The 13,259-nt window shown below is 49.9% G+C and overlaps 2 protein-coding genes across 4 annotated transcripts; one reads left to right on the top strand and one right to left on the bottom strand.

The window, feature by feature from the left end:
* The first annotated feature begins 7,869 nt into the window (after window positions 1–7,869).
* On the top strand, window positions 7,870–9,316 carry RANGRF (RAN guanine nucleotide release factor). Of its 2 annotated transcripts, none has more exons than XM_040243408.1 (5): window positions 7,870–8,090; window positions 8,180–8,296; window positions 8,505–8,640; window positions 8,753–8,838; window positions 9,043–9,316. In XM_040243408.1, exons 1-5 carry the CDS (start codon window positions 8,014–8,016, stop codon window positions 9,164–9,166), a joined length of 540 nt encoding a protein of 179 aa, XP_040099342.1. In that variant the 5' UTR covers window positions 7,870–8,013; the 3' UTR covers window positions 9,167–9,316. The 2 variants fall into 2 exon arrangements, with proteins under 2 accessions (XP_040099342.1, XP_040099341.1); XM_040243407.1 differs by having other exon boundaries at window positions 8,505–8,661.
* SLC25A35 (solute carrier family 25 member 35) lies at window positions 9,287–13,259 on the bottom strand. 2 transcript variants are annotated; one of them, XM_040243405.1, is made up of 5 exons: window positions 12,276–13,259; window positions 11,129–11,194; window positions 10,523–10,675; window positions 10,057–10,191; window positions 9,287–9,893 (listed from the first exon to the last, which is right to left on the bottom strand). In XM_040243405.1, the coding sequence occupies exons 1-5, from the start codon at window positions 12,648–12,650 to the stop codon at window positions 9,720–9,722; spliced, it is 903 nt and encodes a 300-aa protein (XP_040099339.1). In that variant the 5' UTR covers window positions 12,651–13,259; the 3' UTR covers window positions 9,287–9,719. The 2 variants fall into 2 exon arrangements, with proteins under 2 accessions (XP_040099339.1, XP_040099340.1); XM_040243406.1 differs by lacking the exon at window positions 10,523–10,675 and having other exon boundaries at window positions 12,276–13,228.

The following is a 13,259-nucleotide window of genomic DNA, read 5'->3' as shown; positions in this document are numbered from 1 at the left end:
TTTGTACAGTTCTTCTGTGTATTCTTGCCACCTCTTCTTAATATCTTCTGCTTCTGTTAGGTCCATACCATTTCTGTCCTTTATCAAGCCCATCTTTGCATGAAATGTTCCCTTGGTGTCTCTAATTTTCTTGAAGAGATCTCTAGTCTTTCCCATTCTGTTGTTTTCCTCTATTCTTTGCATTGATCGCTGAGGAAGGCTTTCTTATCTCTTCTTGCTATTCTTTGGAACTCTGCATTCAGACGCTTATATCTTTCCTTTTCTCTTTTGCTTTTCACTTCACTTCTTTTTACAGCTATTTGTAACGCCTCCCCAGACAGCCATTTTGCTTTTTTGCATTTCTTTTCCATGGGGATGGTCTTGATTCCTGTCTCCTGTACAATGTCACGAACCTCCATCCATAGTTCATCAGGTACTCTATCAGATCTAGGCCCTTAAATCTATTTCTCACTTCCACTGTATAATCATAAGGGATTTGATTTAGGTCGTACCTGAATGGTCTAGTGGTTTTCCCTACTTTCTTCAATTTAAGTCTAAAGTTGGCAATAAGGAGTTCATGATCTGAGCCACAGTCAGCTCCTGGTCTTGTTTTTGTTGACTATATAGAGCTTCTCCATCTTTGGCTGCAAAGAATATAATCAATCTGATTTTGGTGTTGACCATCTGGTGATGTCCATGTGTAGAGTCTTCTCTTGTGTTGTTGGAAGAGGGTGTTTGCTATGACCAGTGCGTTCTCTTGGCAAAACTCTATTAGTCTTTGCCCTGCTTCATTCCACATTCCAAGGCCAAATTTGCCTGTTACTCCAGGTGTTTCTTGACTTCCTACTTTTGCATTCCAGTCTCCTATAATGAAAAGGACATCTTTTTTGGGTGTTAGTTCTAAAGGGTCTTGTAGGTCTTCATAGAACCGTTCAACTTCAGCTTCTTCAGCATTACTGGTTGGGGCATAGACTTGGATTGCTGTGATATTGAATGGTTTGCCTTGGAAACGAACAGAGATCATTCTTTCATTTTTGAGATTGCATCCAAGTACCGCATTTCGGACTCTTTGGTTGACCATGATGGCGACTCCATTTCTTCTAAGGGATTCCTGTCTGCAATAGTAGATATATTGGTCATCTGAGTTAAATTCACCCATTCTAGTCCATTTTAGTTCATTGATTCCTAGAATGTCAACGTTCATTCTTGCCATCTCTCGTTTGACCACTTCCAATTCGCCTTGATTCATGGACCTGACATTCCAGGTTCCTATGCAATATTGCTATTTACAGCATCGGACCTTGCTTCTATCAGCAGTCACATCAACAACTGCGTATTGTTTTTGCTTTGGCTCCATCCTTTCATTCTTTCTGGAGTTATTTCTCCAGTGATCTCCAGTAGCATATTGGGCACCTACTGACCTGGGAGTTCCTCTTTCAGTATCCTATCATTTTGCCTTTTCATACTGTTCATGGGGTTCTCAAGGCAAGAATACTGAAGTGGTTTGCCATTCCCTTCTCCAGTAGACCACGTTCTGTCAGACCTTGCAGGGGGCCAGCATGAGGAACTCCGTCCATGGTAAGGGTCATGAGGAAGGAGGCTTGGCATACGCAAAGGCGTGATCAAGCCTCAGGAAACCCCCTGTTCCTGAGCATCTACCCCAAAACCAGAGTCTGTTTTATGCTTTCCCCCATAACCGTTTTTCTCGGAGGAGTAAACGTGCAGCTCCAAGGCAATAAAAATTCTTGGGCGTGACAAGAGTGTTTCAGCTTACGGACTCCTCTGAAGGTTATCTAGCCCACCTGTATAGGTTCGTCAGGCCACATGTGATTGTTTACAGCCTCCCAACCTGAGAGACAGGAGATGTTTTAGACTTACTAAAGGCAAATTCTTTTGGGGAGTTGGAAATTATTAGTATAGTGGGTTGGGTTGGTTAGGAATTATATTGGTGAAGGGTTTTTCATTTGTTGTGTCAATAATTGCTGCTAATTCCCTGCTCTGGGTGGGACAAGGATGTCTCAGGTCAAACCTCTGCTGACAGACTAGCTTGTGTGACAGGATTATCCATACTCCTGCCACATGATTGTTTACTACCTCTTAACCATAAATAGCACAGAGAGTTTTGGAGTATTTTGAAAGTCTTAATTAGCATAGGGCTTTTCTCATTGTTGAGTCAATGATTGCCACCAGGCCTCCATATCCTTAGGCACCTGGGAATATATTAATCAATGTATTTGGAATATAGAAAAGGAAATATAGTAGTTTTTAAGGTTAGCAATACTAGACTTTTTGAGTTAATGGATTTTCTCTTTTGTAATAGATCACTGTACTTTGTTATAAATCACTGTGTCCTTGCTATGTAAAAATGTAACTTTATCACTATCTTAAGTCTAAATAGATCTTAAAGGGAACATTGGTGAAAGGAGTTTCATTTGTTGGGCTGATGTTTGCTGCTAAATCTCCATATTCCCTGCCCTTATAATGAATATGACTAACATATAGGAGAAATAAGTATTAACCTTTAAGATTAATCATGTTAACCTTGGATTAAATAGATTCCTTTCTTGATTGTAACTCACTACACCCTCACCCTATAGGAATGTAACTTTATTTGGAGGGTGGTGCCTGGTTTAAGAAAAAACACCCTTGGAAAAAATAAGTTTTTTGGTTATCAGAAAGAAAGGATCATAAAATGTCAGCAGGTCTCACTCATGGCCAGAAGATGATGTAATATCCCTAAGACATTTTTTTTATACATTTATGTGAAGCACCTGATTTTGATAAAGGTCAGGACTGCTGACCCCCACGTGACTCTCTATTCATCCCTATATGTAACAAAAGGTATATAAGCAAACCCAAAAATAAAGAAATCGGATCAGTTTCCAGAAAGACTGATTCCCCCATGTTGCTTCTTTCTTGCTCCTGTTTCTCTGGCTGAATTCCCATCTGGATTCAGCCTCCTTTTCTCCACTACACTATCTCTTACTACACTATCCGTTTCTAATCTCTCTCTATATCTGTAATTAAATATGTATTTTTCCAAAGACCCCCACGCCATCCTCCCACCTTCGAATCACCTTGGATCCAAGAGAAAATCCATTAACTCAAAAAGTCTAGTATGGATAATCCTGTCACACAAGCTAGTCTGTCAGCAAGACCTCTCCAGCATGACCTGCCTGTTTTGGGTAGCCCCACAGGCATGGCTTAGTTTCATGGAGTTAGACAAGGCTGTGGTCCTAGTGTGTTTAGATTGACAAGTTTTCTGTGATTATGGTTTCAGTGTGTCTGCCCTCTGATGCCCTCTTGCAACACCTACCATCTTACTTGGGTTTCTCTTACCTTGGATGTAGGGTATCTCTTCACGGCTCCTCCAGCAAAGTGCAGCCGCTGTTCTTACCTTGGACGAGGGTTATCTCCTCACCGCCCCTCCTCCTGACCTTGAACGTGGAATAGCTCCTCTAGCCCCTCCTGCGCCTGTGCAGCCACCGCTCCTTAGATGTGGGGTTGCTCCTCCAGGCCGCCACTCCTGACCTCAGACGTGGGGTAGCTCCTCTTGGCCGTTCCTGCACCATTGCAGCCTGGCATTCTTGACCACTGCCCCTAACCTTGGACGTGGGGTAACCACCATAAGATGTATTTATTTCTCCAGCACGTGCTGCATTCAGAACCCTGGGGCAGAAATCAAAGAAATCTTCAGCTTGTCGTTAGACACTTGGGCGCACCAGATAGCCAGAAGGTAGAGTCTGGAGCACTGCTGTGTGGGGCCTGAGTTAGAGACCTATCTCAGGCTTCAGGAAAGATCTTCCTGTGTAAGTAGCCCACTAGGAGTACCAGCCACTATGGGCTGGTACTTGCTCCAGGTACTTTGCACTCCAGGCACTTTGCATGCTCCAGGCAGAAACAGTGATGGTCAGGACTAGGGTGGTGGTGGTGGGTAGAATCACCAGAACTGGATGTGAAGGAAAGATAGGGGAGTTGATGATGAAGTGCAGATTCTTTGCTTGGATCACTGGGTAGGCAATAACTTCGTTAACTATAGATGAAGATGGTGCATGCATGGGAGAAAAATGACGTGCTTTGCTTAGGACTGTTGAGTTTGAGGTGTCGGGGGGAAACATGTTTCCACTGCAGGGGGCGTGGGTTTGACCCCTGATTAGGAAACTAAGATCCTGCATGCCACGTGAGTGGCACAGCCAAAACAACAACAACAACAACAAGAGATCTGGGATAGAGATGGAGATGGTTTGGGAGGCACTGGTCTATGTGTGGGCAATGTTATTTGGGAGGAGTGAGGAGAGCCTGGGAACATTGAAGGGACTGGCAGAAAAAGAGGAGGCTGAGAAGGAATGGCATCACTAACCTCACAGCCTAACCAACTGGCTTCCCACTGCCCATGTCACTGGAGCATCCTGGGATGCCTGTGGGAAGGTATCCAGGGCAACAGAAGGGACTAGGGAGTCATCCTGTTCTCCTTACCACTGAGTCCTAGCTCTGTTGACCCTGTCTTCACACCAAGGAGAACTCCTCTCTCTCCTAGATCTTTTCCCTAAGTAGTACAGACAGCCCTCCCCACTTCCAAACACCACATCTAGGGAAGGTGATAAGGAAATGGCTTGGCAAAACAAAGCAGATGAAAAGGCTAAATTATATGCTGACTTGGAACTTCCTTGATGGTCCAGTGTCTAAGACTCCGCAATCCCAACACAGGGGGCCTGGATTTGATTCTTAGTCAGGGAACTAGATCCTGCTTGCTTCACCTAAAGATCCCATGTGCTGAAACAAAGATCAAAGATCCTGAGTGTTGCAGCCAAATATTTAAAAAATTATAATAAAAACATTATTATGAGTAGGGCTCCAAGGGCTTCACCAAAATGTCAAAGAGGTGCATGGAAGCAAAAACATTAAAAACTCCTGCTTTGTAGAAATATACATTGCCCTTACTCTAAAGGGATGCTTGACTTTGGATGTTGAGTCATCTCTCTGATCTGAGTCCATCACTTCCACCTCTTGGTGCCCCCAAAGGTGATGAGGTGGGGGCCTGGGGACACCTGAGCCCAAAATAAAAAACTGCATCAAATGCATGCAGAGCACTGGAAGAAGGAATGTCCCAGGGGTACAGAATCAACCAGTTGCAGGCCTACTTCAACAGGTGAGCCAGGTGCTGGACATATGTTCACACCCTCTTGAGAAAAGTGGCCTAATGAGATCTCTCCCACGATACTGGTCATCCTAGTCACAGCCAGATGGACAAAGAAGAGATCTTATCTGTGTCTGGGTATTGGCCTGGGAAATGGCCAGGCAGGACAGCTGGCCAAAGAGGTACTTTCAAATTGGATGGCAAAAAACTGGCCTAATTAGAGCTGGCCTCTTGGGAAGTTTGCACTTGAACATGTAGAAAGAATCAGCTGTTGGGGAGCCCATTAGTGACAGACACAGAGGAAAAAAGGTGAAGGGTAAGGGAGAGTCAAGAGCAGGAACTTGCCAAGTTAGGGCTTCCTTTCACCCCACTCCCAGAGGACGTGCAGCCCTGCACCTCTGTCGCTTCCTGGAGGACTGCTTCCTACCATCTGGAACAGCCCACCTAACCTGTGCCTCCAGAGCTCCAGAACTGTGGAGGGCCAGGCCTCTCCAGCATGTCATAGCAGAGCATGACACCTGACATGCCATAGATCCAAAACGAGGAAGTTGTGGGCATTTTCCTTAGTCTCCGTAGTCTAGTCTCACCTCTTCCTGGCCCATGAATAGGCCCTCACTCCTTGTGCCCGGTGCCGGGGCCCTGTTAACTTCTATGTCCTTGCAGGTCCCTTTCCAAGGACTCCCTATCTACTTGACTGCTCACAAAGCAGCCAGAGCCAGTATTGCCTCTAGCAGGGAGGACAGCGCAGAGGGCAAGCCAATAGAAGTGGGGAGGGAGGGACAGAGAGATGCTGAGGGAGGCAGCAGGGTTGACCCTGTGGCTTGGTTTCCTTGGTTCCCCTTGTCCAGACTGCTCCTCTTTCTCAGGCTTCTATAACACAACCCTCCCTCTTTCTAATTCCTCATGGATCAAACAGTCCACTCTCTTTGCCTGAAACAGATTTAGATTCAACTACATCCATACTGCCTTTAATCCTAACAATGTTTTAGTTGATGAGGCTCAGAGAGAGGTCTGATGCTGGCTGTCATAAGTGAGGAGTCCACGCTCCTTAGCATGTTCTATAAACACCTTGCATGTGAACAACACTCCAGCCTCAAAGCTCCCTGCCACGGCACCCTTGCCAAGCTGATATGCTCACATTCCCCAAAACATGCCCTCTCATTTCCAAGTCTTTGCTCCTGATGTTCACCTTGGCTAGAATACCCCTAGCATGACCTGGTGAATTCTGAGGCAACTTTTCAGACTCAAGGTGGGGCTTCCCTGGTGGTCCAGTAGTTAAGAATCACTTGCCAATGCAGGGGACCTGGGTTCGGTTCCTAGTCTCAGAAGTTCCCACATGCCTCAGAGCAACTACATACACTGGTGTGCCACAACTACTAAGCCTGCATTCTAGAGCCTGGGAGCTGCAACTACTAAAGCTCACATGCCTAGAGCCTATGCTCAGCAACAAGAAAGCCCGTAGGCAGCAACGAAGACCCAGTACAGCAAAAACCAAACAAATCTTAAAAAAAAGAGAAAGACTCAAGGGATCTTCCCTGATGGTCCAATGGATAAGTTTCCAAGTTCCCAATGCAGGGATCCCAGGTTTGATCCTGGATCAGGGAACTGTCAATAGATTCCACATGCCACAACTAAAGATCCTGCATGCCACAACTAAGACCCAGCACTGCCAAATAAATAAGCAAAAATTAAAAAAAAAAAAAGGTCAACGTGTGCTCCACTGTTCTTTATAAATTCCTGGTGGGGTAAGGGCTGGGTCCTAAATAGCCTTTGTATATCCAGCCCTTTGCTTAAGGCCTGGTAAGATGAGGGAATCAAAGAATATGTGCCCCTTGGCCTCAGTGTTACAAAATTATTAGGGTCCAGAAGTATGATAGATGGCACTTGGAACCTAGTAGGTGGGATGGCCTCAGGATGAGAATACTCTAGCTCAGTTTTTGGGTGGCAAGTAGGTGACATCTAGAGCCCCTGAGGGTATGGGTGGTCCCCTGGGTCCCAAAATTCACCCTCTTGGGTTTATTCAATCACTCAACAATACATGTCTGTTATGCTCTAAACACTCTGCCAGGCGCTGGGACTCAAATGAATCAATTAGCTGGGAGGATACATCTGAGCTGAAATTTTAAGAACACTCTAAAAATCTATAAAAGAAAAACAACAGAGTTTATTCTGTGCTTCCGTCCAGGTGTGTCTGTGTGTGAGGGGTGGGGACCGCCTCCTTCCCACACCTCCATCCCTTCACCTTACCTCAGCTCCCAAGGGAAGATTTGAGAGGATTAGATATATAATCCCCAGGTTGGGTCTTGCTTTCAGGAAGGCGTGATGCCTGAATCCTAACCTGGTCCCCCTACACCTGGCCCCATTGTTTCCCTAATTCCCTGCATCCGGGAATTAGCGATCTGGCAGTCCGTTCCCTGTCAAGAGGCCCCGAGAGTGATATGGAGTAGACCCTGAAACTATCCCCCCTCCACACACCTCAGGGGACCCCACAAAGACGTCGGTCCTTTGGATGAGTAACGGCCCTTAAGGAGGTTCTCAAGGGACATTCTTAGAAAGTGCGACCCCTTTAAAACGAGGAGGCCTATTGGAGCGGGCTAGTGACCAAATGGGCGTCACAAGTCCTAAACCAAGGTCTTAGCTCCTAGCGGACCCCGCGGTCCCGCCCCGAGCCCTCCAGAGGCTTGGCTTCCGGGAGCAGCTCCGCTGGGGCACCGCCCCCAAGGCGCGGGCGCCAATTGGCCAGCGCGACCGCGGGGCGGGGCCAAATCTTAAAGAGTCGGAAGCCAAGGGCGACCTGGAGGTGGCCACGGCTGCAGAGAAAGGCAGGGAAGTGATGGCACGTGGCCCCATGTGGGTTTCTTTTAAATCTTTAATGACTATACTGTAGTCTCAGGCCCATGGAGCCCACGCGAGACTATCCACTATTCGGGGGCGCCTTCTCCGCCACTCTCCCTCCGGGGGCCATTGACGTAAGGTGAGACGGCCCAGGCACCAAAGGAATTTGACCAGGTGGGTTGCGGGAAGAAACCGGGGTCAACCAGGGTCTACCTCGCCTCTTTCCAGCGACCTCCGACCGGTCCCGGACAATCAAGAAGTTTTCTGCCATCGCGTGACAGACCAGAGCCTGATAGTCGAACTTCTAGAGCTGCAGGCCCACGTGCAGGGCGAGGAGGCTGCCCGGTGAGGGAGGCGGGCCCGCGGCTGGCCAATGGGAGGACCGGAGCCGAAGGAGTGGGAGGGGCCTGTGGCTGGACGGTTAATCAGGGCAATGAGAACTCCAAGGGCAACATGTTGTTATCACTGGAAGTGAGAGCAGCTTAGGATTTGAGAGATACTTGAAAGGAGCAGTCACAAATGCCCCTCCCTGACCCTGCTCCCTCAACTCCAGGTACCACTTTGAAGATGTTGGCGGGGTGCAAGAGGCTAGGGCTGTGCTAGTGGAGACGGTGCACCCCCTCGTTTTGGAGAACCTGGCCCTGAGGGGCTGCTGTCAAGAAGCCTGGATCCTCTCTGGCCAACAGCAGGTAGCTAAAGAAAATCAGCAGGTGAGGGCCAGAGAAGTGTGAGACGTCCTGGAGGGGTTAAGGGGGTGGCGCTGGGGAATCAGGTAAGCATCCAGACTCTGATCCCTTTTAGGTAGCCAAGTATGTGACACTGCATCAGGCTTTGCTGCGGCTGCCCCAGTACCAGACTGATCTCCTGCTCACCTTCAATCAGCCCCCGTAAGGACTGAAAGGGCACGTGGATAATGATTTGGTCCCCAGGGGAATTAGGCTTGGAGGGGCAGAGTAGGGAGACTGGCTGTTGGGGGCCTCCAAGGAAGTGGGAGTGAGCCACGAGTTTGGGGTCACAGATAACCAGGTCTTCTGGGGAAATGGGAGCTTCAAGGCCTAGATGATGTTCTCTATCTGTTCCCCACCCCCAAGCCCTGAGAATAGGTCATCTCTTGGCCCGGAAAATCTGTCAATTCCTCCCTGGAGCCTGGGCGACTTTGAACAGCTTGTGACCAGTCTGACCCTTCACGATCCCAACATCTTTGGTCCCCAGTAAGGATGCTGAGATGCTGCATAATGCTTCTGAAGACCTGGGGCTTCTGTTCTGCAAGGCGAACAAAGGGTTGGATACATTCCCCTAATTCCTTTCCAGTGCATAAACACAAGACACCTCCTCTCTGCAGAAATAAACCTGCTTTATAACCAATATAATCTCTGTGCCTTTGAAATCTAACAGAACACCTGGGTCCCCCCAGTTCCCTTTGGTCTTGGATGGGTGAAGTTAAAATTATACTTGGGATCAGAAGGGACCCAAGGCCAGGAGTAGTGAAAGGGAGGAAACACACTTTGGAGTGACAGGTTCAGCCCTGAGAGAGCAGTGTGAAATGTGCAGGAGTACAGGCAGGGAAGGTTTAAAGCAACACCCAAGAAAGGGAGGGAAACTATCCCTTGTAGTGATTCAATCCTGAGAAATCAAATGGGGAGTGCTGTTGGTGGTCCCCCTTGGATGGATGAAAGGCCATCTGGTCAGAAGTCTCCCGATAATAAAAAATGGAGTCGGAAGAGTCCAAGGAGTGCTGATTTGCTGGAGTGGGGAAAAGCGGCTGTCGTTATTTGGTGTACGTGTAGTAGACCCTGCGCAGCTGGTCCCAGAAGAAGAGGGAAAGGATGGTGTGGGGGCCAAGGCGGAAGTAGGAGGCACCTATTCCCTTGTACATGCCAAAAATGCCCTCTGTCCGAGCCGTCTGCAGCAGAGCATCCAGTAAGCCCCGGTACATGAGGCCCTGAGAGGTGGGAGAGGAAGAGCAGAGAGAAGGAGTTTGTCAGAACCCACCAGGAGCTTCACCTCAGTAGGCTGCATTTTAGGGTTCCTACCTCCACCCACAATCTGCTTTCCCCCATCCCCCAGCTTTCCCTGCCTGCCCACACCCCAGGGCACTCCCTTACCTTGCCCTGAGCATCTGTGGGCTGGTTGTACAGCCTGGTGCTGACCACGTCAAAGGGTGTCATGGCCAGGACCACCGCGATGCCACTCACCATGGCGGCCGCCAGAGCCACCTTCCAGCTCTGGGGTGGAAATATCTAATGGGGGAGGGAGGGAGAGCTCTGTCAGCCAATCGTTCAACCCCACTGGGGATACAGGAGGGAGCCGGTAACTCAGGGAGCTCCCACTCCACCGGTGATAACACTGAAGAAGCAAGAGCTCAAGGCACTGAAGACTCAGGCATACCTGGGTGCAAGGGACAAGAGAACTGTGGGAAGGTTAGAAAGAGACAGTGACCCTCCAAGACTACCTGCTACCCCCTCACATTGAATGTTGGCACTGTCGCACTTCAAACTGAGCCCGCTTCAGCTTGCCCCCCCGCCCCCACCCACATTCCCAGGGTGGCCCCACCCCTTCCCCAGGCAGTACCTCCCACTGGGTCATGAGGTCCTTGGTGGAGGAGAAGGTGCACAGCTGGGTGGAGGAACCGACGATAACTCGGGGCAGGCCGCCCAGGGCCCCACGCCACAACCCCACCAGACCATGTTTCTGGCCAATCTTGGTTAGTGCCTGAAACATGCCCTGGTGGGGGCCGGGGGAAAGACCATGGGGGCAGGGTTCAGTCACTCAAGCATCAAGGGCTGCTACCTCCTAACAGTGACAAGGATGGGTCCATCACAGGCACCCCAATGTCTAGACAACCAGTTCCATGTGGGCTTCAAGCATGAATGTGGCCCTCAGTTATCGACCAACCTATCCTTTTCTCCCTCGCCATCCCAGAACAGGGCAGGGTGTATGCAAGTGAGGACATTAGCAGGTCAGGAGGATGGGGCAGGAGAAACAGGTGCAGAAGACTAGAGGAACTGGGAACATAGGACAAAGAGGGTTTGGGTGGATTCCAGGGGTGGAGTAGGGCTGAACTGATGGGCTGGGCAGATCTGTGGCTGGGTGGGAGCTGCTGGGTACAGGCAGAAAGCTGGGGGAAGAAGGGAGAGAATGGGCAGGGACTCAAGCCGGGGGTTGGAAAACCCTCACCTGATGATTATACTGGTGCCCCACAGCGATTTCTGTGGCTGCCTGTGCTTGGAGGTGTGTCTTCACCTGGGGAAGACAGAGTATTACAGCCTATGGCTCAGAGGTCAGCCTCCCACCTCAGAAACCCAAATGCCTGACCCCTTCACACTTTCTCTAGGGTGTTCAGCAAAGAATATCCTTCTAATCTGATAATTATTGTTGTTCCTACTTAACAAACTGGTCATGAGACTGTGTCCCTTGGCTCCAATCCCGGGGGATGGATCTCCTAGCACTTCGAGGCACCCCACCCCCTCTACATCCTCCCTCCCTTGGGGTAGGGGTGGGGGATGGAAAATGGCAACATTTCCTAAGACTGTTCAAGTTAGGGGAGACCTGGTGTCCAGCCTATCATGCCACCTCCTATTCTCAGACTGGCAGACAGGATCTTCAGCCACTACCATGACCAGGCTCCAACATCAGACTCTGGGGCAGGTTGGGAGGGGTCCTCTGCAAAACTTGCTCTCTGGCCTCCCAGCTGGCTGTGGAGAGATCACTGTCCCTGAATCTCAGAACCTGGGAGGGAGACCAGATTACCTTTCCTTCTACAGACCTCACTGCCTCACAGTGTCTTTCCAAAAAGAGTGCTAAGCAGGGCCTTGTTCTTGTTTAGTCACTCAGTAGTGTCTGATTCTTTTGCGACCCCATGGACTATAGCCCGCCAGGCTCCTCTGTCCATGGGATTTCCCAGGCAAGAATACTGGAGTGGGTTGCCATTTCCTTCTCCAGGGGATCTTCCCAACCCAAGGATCAAACTCACATCTCCAGCATTGGAAGTGAATTCTTTACTACTGAGCCACCAAGGAAGTCAAGCAAGGACTGGACTGATCCTAGCAATAAGCAGCTGTGTGACCTTGAGCTAGTCATTTCCTTTTCTGGGCCTCAGGCTCCTGACCCTTCACCTATACCAGATAACTCAAAGAGGCAAACTACAGGATGGTAATTCTGTGATGCCCAGGACCTTCCCCAATCCCCAGACTCGCTGAAGTATATTAATCAAACCGCTCATCTTCCCCTACACAAATCCACTTCCAACCTCAGTGAAGGCCCAGGCACCCACCCTGCACCAAGGATCTTCCTGGAAGGCCCCAGGCAAGACCCTTCTTCTCACCATGTAAATGGGGCTCCCCAAGTAGGCTCCCATGACCCCAGCCAAGGCCCCAGCTGCGGCGCTGCGAACAGGGCTGAGCGTGCCTTCAGCCGTATGCAGGTAACCCCCAGCTTCCACCAGCCCGTAGGTGCCCAGCCGGATGCCGTTCATCAGAAACTGGTATAAGAGGGCAGGGGCCAGGCCCTTCTGCAGGGCCGCGAGGCCGTCCACCTTGCCGATGGTGATGAAGGCATGGAAGACGTTTCGGTAGTGCCGTTGGTAGGTGCCGGGGGCCCGCAGTTCTCCCTGCAGCTGCATCCTGGTCTTCACCACCTCCAGGGGATTGGTGAACAAACAGGCCCCGCAGGCTGCCAGGCCACTCATCAAGAAGTCCATGGTGGGACAGCAGTAGCAGGAACTGGCCCAGGGGTAAGAAAGTTAAAATTAACTTCAGGAATGAGGTCAGAATATCCTGGGGAGAGCCTCAGTTCCAGCGGTTCAGGCTGCAGCAGGTAGAAATTTAGAGGTCTGGAATCTATAGAGTGTCAGTGAGATATCAAGAGGTCAAGGGTTAGCTGGAATTTGGGAGTCAGGAGATGGTAGAAAGAAATATGAGTTTAGGAGAGTCTGGCGAGAAGGCTATGACAGGGACTTGTTAATTAAGGGATTTGAGGTCAAGGAGGGGCAGAAGTCAAGAGAACAGCAGGTGGGATGCTTTGGATGGCCAGACACGGGGGTCGGGAGTAGGTGAGAGAAAAGCGGAGTGGGGAGACGCGTGCGGAGGAGGAAGGGAAAAGAAAATCAGCAGATGAAGGAGGGAGAGGACCAGGAGAAGATCCGGTGGCGTCCCCGGGACAGCAGCGAGGTCTGAATCGGGGAAGGAAGTCAAGACTCAGCAGAGAATGAGCTCCCCCAGGCATCTGCCGGAGCCCGCGGCAGCTTCACCCCGGTTAGCCTGTGGAGGCCTGGCCACCACACTCCGCTCACTGGAAAGCAGCGTCCAAT

Source organism: Oryx dammah, unplaced genomic scaffold (assembly GCF_014754425.2).
Source record: "Oryx dammah isolate SB20612 unplaced genomic scaffold, SCBI_Odam_1.1 HiC_scaffold_8, whole genome shotgun sequence".
Taxonomy (NCBI): Eukaryota; Metazoa; Chordata; class Mammalia; order Artiodactyla; family Bovidae; genus Oryx; species Oryx dammah.
Note: the sequence above shows the minus strand (reverse complement) of the source record. Positions and strands in the feature narration are given on the sequence as shown.

Coding starts and splice junctions, on each gene's coding strand:
- SLC25A35 (XM_040243405.1), bottom strand. CDS start 12,650: ATGGACTTCTTGATGAGTGGCCTGGCAGCCTGCGGGGCCTGTTTGTTC. Junction 11,195..12,275: donor TGGGGAGCCCCATTTACATG/GTGAGAAGAAGG, acceptor TGTCTTCCCCAG/GTGAAGACACACCTCCAAGC. Junction 10,676..11,128: donor GGCACCAGTATAATCATCAG/GTGAGGGTTTTC, acceptor GGCCCCCACCAG/GGCATGTTTCAGGCACTAAC.
- RANGRF (XM_040243407.1), top strand. CDS start 8,014: ATGGAGCCCACGCGAGACTATCCACTATTCGGGGGCGCCTTCTCCGCC. Junction 8,091..8,179: donor CCGGGGGCCATTGACGTAAG/GTGAGACGGCCC, acceptor GCCTCTTTCCAG/CGACCTCCGACCGGTCCCGG. Junction 8,662..8,752: donor TAGCTAAAGAAAATCAGCAG/GTGAGGGCCAGA, acceptor GATCCCTTTTAG/GTAGCCAAGTATGTGACACT.